The sequence below is a fragment of the Nelusetta ayraudi genome, unplaced genomic scaffold, assembly GCF_046127955.1.
Source record: "Nelusetta ayraudi isolate G7.1 ecotype Tasmania unplaced genomic scaffold, CSIRO-AGI_Nayr_v1 ptg000122l, whole genome shotgun sequence".
Lineage (NCBI taxonomy): Eukaryota > Metazoa > Chordata > Actinopteri > Tetraodontiformes > Monacanthidae > Nelusetta > Nelusetta ayraudi.
In genome coordinates this window covers 695,152-702,752 of record NW_027466172.1, presented here as the reverse complement: position 1 = coordinate 702,752, position 7,601 = coordinate 695,152, and the positions used below count along the sequence as shown (strand labels likewise).

General features: G+C 43.5%; 1 protein-coding gene across 4 annotated transcripts; it reads left to right on the top strand.

The window, feature by feature from the left end:
* The first annotated feature begins 512 nt into the window (after positions 1-512).
* On the top strand, positions 513-7,572 carry cyp1b1 (cytochrome P450, family 1, subfamily B, polypeptide 1). Of its 4 annotated transcripts, XR_012929346.1 has the most exons (4): positions 3,127-3,511; positions 3,687-4,728; positions 5,458-6,489; positions 6,564-7,572. XR_012929346.1 is itself a non-coding variant. In XM_076050056.1 (3 exons), the coding sequence occupies exons 2-3, from the start codon at positions 3,698-3,700 to the stop codon at positions 6,062-6,064; spliced, it is 1,638 nt and encodes a 545-aa protein (XP_075906171.1). In that variant the 5' UTR covers positions 513-635; positions 3,687-3,697; the 3' UTR covers positions 6,065-6,556. The 4 variants fall into 4 exon arrangements, 3 of the variants coding, with proteins under 3 accessions (XP_075906171.1, XP_075906170.1, XP_075906169.1); XM_076050056.1 differs by lacking the exons at positions 3,127-3,511; positions 6,564-7,572 and adding an exon at positions 513-635 and having other exon boundaries at positions 5,458-6,556; XM_076050055.1 differs by lacking the exons at positions 3,127-3,511; positions 6,564-7,572 and adding an exon at positions 573-684 and having other exon boundaries at positions 5,458-6,557.
* The last annotated feature ends 29 nt before the right edge of the window (positions 7,573-7,601 follow it).

Below are 7,601 nucleotides of genomic sequence, written 5' to 3'. Positions count from 1 at the left end.
GTCTCAGCATCCAAATGAAAACAAATGTGGGCTTAATGGCTTCTTACACAGGAACATAAATCCTTGTATTTTGTTTTTTGAATTTTGATACTGAATGTATTAAAAAAAACAATGTCTCAGTGACAATACAATGTTGTACAAAACGTTGCCAACAATGGCTTAAATGTTTCTAGCTTAATAAAGTAATGAAAAAAATACCAAATAAATAAATAAATTAGTAAATGAATAAATAAATTTAACTTTTTTTTTAAGATCACAATCCCATTAGATTGTCATTCATATTCATATTGTATTAATGATAATTTACAATTTTACAAACAAAAAACATATTTAAAGGTGACGTTACAAATTAAATGACTCATTTCAAAAGAATATGTTATCCTTTAATATATATCTATAGCGTGCCTTGCAATACATAAACATATAAAAACAATAAGCTAATAAAAAGCCGACGGGACCTCCCGGGGTTTAGTTTACAGTCTGCATCCTATCAGTAGGCCAGCACCAGTTGCTCGCTCACCAGCTTGTCTCCACCCTCCTGTGTCCATTGAGGGTTCGAGAAAGAAGTTCACACTGTGTCACCTTGGAATAGGACCATTAAGGGACGGCAGCCAGGGTTCCCAGTTATTGTTTGGGTGTACTTTTCCAGTAATAATTTGGCATCTGATCCAGAAATTCAAGCAGGTTGGTGTCTAATTTATATAGCAGCCAGGTAATCACTCATAGTAATGTGTTGATTTTTTTTTTTTAACTAAATAATTTTCTGTTCTTAATGTCTACTGAAGCCAATTTTCTTCTTTAAACCGTTTTTGAATTTTTTTTTTTTTTTTTTTTTTTTTAGGTAAAAAGGTTTGTAACTGTAGTAGAAACTACTAGAAAATAAATGTTATATCCACGTGAGAAGATTGAAATAATGAATAATAATTATTAATAATTAATGCATAATGTCAAATATTGTTGCTACTATGTTCCACAATATATAGACATATTTTTGACACAAATCCACAAATGCACGCACATACAGAGATGGAGCCAAAGAGACGTTTGAAATAAAAGAAAAAGAGAGAGGTCTAGAAAGAGCGGCTGAGGGTCAGGGGACATCATCGGGTTTTTGCTCCGCCGCTGTCCGCGGTGCTGAAGCCATGCTGCCAGAACCCCCTGAACCACACCAGAACCGGAGCCGAGTTGGGCAGGAGAGTCTAGGCAGTGCACACAGAGACACCGCCGTAGGAAACCTAACCCGAAGCCACGGGAAAACAGCGCAATGAGCAGGTCTGACTGTGACTGCAAAGGCGCGGATGACGGATGTGGGAGGCTGCGATTCTAATCCAGCCTCGCCCCGGAGGCACCTAACGTTCAAATATGTCGGAAAATAACTCAGTTGATCAAGCTTTCGTCGCGCAGACTGGGAGCTTTTATTCTTATTGTGATTCTCATTATTGATTGTGATGTATTATTATATCTATTTTTTTCTTTTTTTTTTTAGAGAGAGAGGAGAGTCGACAAGTAGATCGTAGGGAATTAGTGGGTTCACCTCCTCCTGGTGGCTTGATAGAAAAGCGCACCCGCAAAGTGCAACTACGGCATCCGACACTGCAGGGTAACGATCACAAATAACACATCTCGCGTAATAATAAATCCGTGCAGCAACTTAAGTCAGCACTGCCGATGCAGGCAAGCAGTAACGACCAAATGGAATTCAATCAAAAGCAAAACGAGCACTTCACTGAGATGCACAGATATTTTTTGGGGAAATATAATTCACATTTCATAAAATCTAATTTCAAACAAAAACAAATGTTTAAATCTGACAAAAATTATGATTTCAATGTGGACTAGTAAAAGCTGCTTTCGTCAACGGCAGTCGACGAAATTGTGTCCCTGATGGATTTTACCTGGATGCAATGGGTTGTAACGTCACCCTCAGGTGTTTTCAGTCCTGATTGAACTACATAAGGTGAACCAATTGCATAACGTTTTTTTTTTTTTTTAAAGTCATGTTTTCATTCTTAGAAAGCTTCTAAAGTTTCTTGCTGGTTTCTAGCGAAACAGAGGGGAAATAATTCGAATGAATCGTCAAGATTGCATTTATGCATAATCTTGGACGTGCCTCTCTATTGATTTGGGAAGTGTGGTTCCTGTTTGGAAAGCTACAATTGGTCATATAAAAAGGTCATGTGTTAAAATGATGTGTTTTGAAACGTTCGTTTGATACATCTCAACTTTGTCTTCGTTTAACAGTTTAAACGTGGACGTGGTGGGAGCAACACGCTGAAACAAAATGTGACGATGTCATGAATAAAACGCCAGAGTGCTTTAGGCTCTTTTCAAAGGCAACTAGTTGGAAAAAAAAATAATTTCTTAAAGACAACTCAAAAATGAAATATTTTTCTTTAAAAACTGTTTATTTTTTACGGGAATACAACGACAATTAAAATAAAGAAAATACAATGACACTTCCAAATTCATCATTTTTATTATTATTATTATTATTATTATTATTATTATTATTATTCATAATAATAACATAATATTATATAGTTTTCTAAGAATGTTAACAGGACTTTTATTGTGAGTAATAATGACAGCAACAACAACTACAACAACAATAACTATAATACTACTAATAATAACAATACTACTACTACTACTACTACTACTACTACTACTAATAATAATAATAATAATAATAATAATAATAATAATAATAATAATAATAATAATAGATTTTATTTGGAACGCACTTTACATTTGAAATTTGAAAATATAAGAAAATTAGAGTTACATTAATATGAACGTCGTTAACAATACAAATAGGTGGTATTGGAATGGAATCGCCAAAGAAGAAAAGATAAATGCATACATTAAATCTTACGGAAGCTGTCTCCTCCTCCTAAAAGGAAAATAATAACAGTATGAAAACAACCACCACCCATCTAAGCTAATGCTTGACTTTAAACGCCCAGTTCAAGCAGCCGCACCTTTCGGCCTCCGCCAGTCGTCTGAAGAAGTACAATCGGGCTCAACTGTGTGTGAGAGTGGGAAAGGGAGAGAAGAGAGGAAGGTGAAGGAGGTGGCATTGGTGGGAGGGTGACACCCTTTGAAACAAACCTGCCCACTGGAACGAGCGCGCGCGCGTACACACACTCACACACACTCGCACACACACACACACGGATGCAGACGGGCCGTGATGCTGTGTTGTCGGGGAATAAATGACTTCACTTGCTGCTGCGGGGCTTCAAAGCGTGAGCCTCCTACTCACGCACACACAAACACACGTACTGTCTGCGGATGCACACTTTATGAGGGACTGCTCATACCGGGCTGGAGCGGGACCTGTCTCGGTTACCATGCCTTTGTGCGTAGACCAGGGGGGGGATCTCCCTGGGAAAGTGGGAACCCGAAGTTTGCAGACACAGAAACTTTGGAATATCTCGCTGTGATCGTGACGGCTGGTGACGCTGCTTTTCCTCCTCTGAACTCCGGACGTATTTCGACGCTTTTCCAGGTATCAATATCATCTAAACAAGAGCCGTCGAATCTTTTCATTTTTATTTTTTTTTACACGCTGTCTTAGGCCTCTGTACTTTCAAAACTTTTTTTTTTTTTTTTTTTTTTTTAAATAAAATAACCAACTTCTTATCACCACTGACTAACTTGAGATGGATGTCTCTTTATTACAGCCACCTGCAGGATGCACATGATGAATGTCATCATTGACCGGATTAACCCGACCACCGCGAGGGATCTGCTCGTGGCGTGCGCGGCCGTGCTGCTGTCCGCGCACCTGTGGCGGTGGCTCCGGCTCCGGCTCCGGCTCCGGCTGCGGCACCACTCGGGCCGCTCCCCGCCGCCGGGCCCCTTCGCCTGGCCGCTCATCGGCAACGCGGCGCAACTTGGCAAGGTACCACACTTGTACTTTGCGCGCATGGCGCGCCGCTACGGCGACGTGTTCCAGATCAGGCTGGGCGGCCGCGCCGTGGTGGTGCTGAACGGACCCACCATCCGCCAGGCGCTGGTCAAGCAGGGTCCCGATTTCGCAGGCAGGCCGGACTTCACGTCCTTCCAGTACGTCTCCGGCGGCAAGAGCCTTGCGTTCTCCACCACCACGGACTGGTGGAAGACGCACCGCAAAGTGGCGCATTCGACCGTGCGCATGTTCTCCTCCGGCAAAATGGAGACCAAGAAGACGTTCGAGTTCCACGTCCTGTGCGAGTTCCGCGAGCTGCTGCAGCTGTTCGTGCACAAGTCGCGAGCGCAGCGCTCCTTCGACCCCACCACGTACCTGGTGGTGTCCACGGCCAACATCATGAGCGCCGTGTGCTTCGGCAAGCGATACTCGTACGAGGACGAGGAGTTCCGGCAGGTGGTGGGCAGGAACGACCAGTTCACGCAGACGGTGGGCGCGGGGAGCATCGTGGACGTGATGCCCTGGCTCCAGTACTTCCCGAACCCCATCAAGACCATATTCGAGAACTTCAAGAGGCTCAACCTGGACTTTGGCATGTTCATCTTGGACAAGGTGATCGAGCACAGAAAGTCGATCCAGTCCAGCATCGTCAGGGACATGACGGACGCGTTTATCGTGGCGCTGGACCAGCTGAGCGAGAAGACGGGACGCGCGCTGTGGAGGGACTTCGTGGGACCGACTATTGGGGATATATTCGGAGCGAGTCAAGACACACTGTCCACCGCGCTGCAGTGGATCATCCTTGTTCTTGTCAAGTAAGCGGCTCTTCCTCTTAAAAATGATTAATGCTCCGACTCCGTGAGAGCTCAAAGAGCTCACGCATTTATCAGTAATAATAGTAATAATGATTTAAAAAAATAAATAAATAATGATAACAATAATGAAAAAAACCGCACCAGCTTCATTACAAAGTTGTGCAGTAGCTGACCTCACTGGTGTTACGTAACAGTGAGGCACAGGCAGGTACTTGAAGTCAGAGGGGAAGGAAGCAAAAATGAAACCCCTTGATTTGTGTGACTGATGCATGATGAATAATGACCTGCCATAATCAATTTCCCTGAGGTTGGCTGTTTTGAGAGAATGGCTCCTGTTTCTACTACAGCAGCATTAGACAGCCAGCCACTGTCTACCATTTCTTTCTTTCTTTCTATCTAACAAACAAACCCTCAGTACAGAGCTTGAATGGCTTCCTCAGTTAACGGATGCCATGATTGGATCTTAATGAGGTTATGTGATCAGATGGCACCTACAATGTGAGGTTGATGGTCTTTTTTTTGAAAGTTTCTTATTGAGGGAAATAGCCCCATGCTCTTTTTCTCTGACCTATATAAAAGAATAGAGGGTGTTCCATCTGGTCTATCCATCTATCTATCTATCTATCTATCTATCTATCTATCTGCTCAATAATATGTCAGCTATGGGTGAAAAGATGATTGCTCAAATGTTAAAAACGATCCTCTAAGAGCAGCTAATGTCACCTGTAGGTACCCAGAGATGCAGACGCGTCTCCAGCAGGAGGTGGACAGAGTGGTGGACCGAACCCGGCTGCCTTCCATCGAGGACCAGCAGCAGCTGCCCTACGTCATGGCCTTCATCTACGAGGTGATGCGCTTCACAAGCTTCGTGCCGCTCACCATCCCCCACTCCACCACCGTGGACACCACCATCATGGGCTACGCCATCCCTAAAGACACGGTGGTCTTCGTCAACCAGTGGTCCGTCAACCACGACCCGGCCTCGTGGAGCGAGCCGGAGACGTTCGATCCGGAGCGCTTCCTCAACCCCAACGGAACGCTCAACAAGGACCTGACCAGCAACGTGCTCATCTTCTCCCTGGGCAAGCGGCGGTGCATCGGCGAGGACCTGTCCAAGCTGCAGCTCTTCCTCTTCACGTCCATGCTCGCCCACCAGTGCCGCATCGACGAGGACCCGGCGAGGCCGGCCACCATGGACTTCAACTACGGCTTGACTCTGAAACCCCACAAGTTCAACATCCAGCTGTCTCTGCGCGACGACATGACGCTGCTGGACAAAGTCGTCGCGCAGCTCTCCCGAGAGAAAGCGCAGGAGGCGTCCTCACCAGACTCATGAACGCGCAAAAATGACAAAGAGAAAAAATAATGAAGGCTGAAACTCAAGAGACTGGCTCATATTCTGTGACTTAAAAAAAAAAAAAAAAAAAAAAAATCCAACAATATTTATAAGCTAAAATCCCTGTCGCTGATTACTGACTCGTCTTCAAGTGTTATGTGAAGTTACTGTCTTTGCTGTCACGGTGCAGCAGCCGGGGGAGAAGTTGAGGCTTCCTAGGGGCCTTGCTCAAGGGCCCGCGGTGGTCGCCATGAGGGTGGGTGGTGGACCAGCGGCGGTGGCCTACTTCCCCCAGCCAAATCTCCCGCTGGTCCGGGGATTCGAACCAGCGACCTTCCGACGATCACAAATTCGCTTGTCCAACCTCTAGTGTCAGATGGGAAGAGATGTGAATAGCCGTCGTTCACCTTGGGGGAGGGGAGAGGGTGAATTTTTTTTGTGAATGTCTTCACCACAGGAAAAGTGCCGTCTGACAAACTAGTCCACCACGGTTGTGCAGGACCGCATTTTGTTGCATGTCGGCTCCGACCAGACCTCAGCACAGCAATTTTGTGGCTACAGGAGTTTTTGAATAGCTGTCGCGACACACCCTTGTGATTTTAGTCTGAATGCCATTGGAGTGAGAGTTTATGAAAAAAGCAGAAATTATCAACGCTTCTGTCGATTAGGAGTGGTGGGGGAGGAAGAGAGATTTATTCAACACAGGCTTTCAGTACTGAAAAGAACTTGGCCACATTTTGTGCCCTCCTCCTCAGGTTCTACATCACTTGTGTAGTGATGTGAATCTATGAAAAACTGATGAATACTGTGATAGCAGGCAACAATACAAAACTGCTAAAGTACATAAAAAAAAAAAACTTTAAATGTTAAGTTCTATTTTCTAGTTTCTTAATTACATTTTAAAGTTTAGTTACTCAGGAATATGGCTTGTATAAGGCAAAAGTCATTTTATTTACACTACAAAATATGTATTTTAAAACTCAGCTATTGATGCACCTAAAAAAAAAACAACAATAATTTATACCAACAAAACACATTTGTTATATTTGAATTTCTTTATATTTATAAAGAAATGTAGTTATATTTGAATAGTTGAATGTTGTATGCTGCTTTTGTTTGGTTTTGTGTAAGTAGATGTACGGAACTAACTTATTACCTTTTGCGCTGTTTTACTAACGGAGGTATTTGTGCAGTCAAACTTGTCCAGACCATGGAAACCCCCTTTAAATTAAAGGATACTGCTCCAAAAGCTAAGAGGACTGCTCAGCAGAGTTTTGAATGGTGTAAAGTTGAGAAGTAAATCTTTGAGAGAGGTGCTGAAATAACATGGTGTGGTTTGGTGGATCGCAACAAATGACGGAGGCCAGTGTACACTCACGTCCTTGAAGTGTAGCTTTCAAGAGTGTTAAAGAAATGCCCATAACATAGTTATTTAGGCAGAAAGTACTGCATAGTTAAGATGCCAAGATGATACTGTCACCCTTTATCAAATAAAACAAATAACATTATGATGTGTGCTAGCTCTCTGTCTTTTTTT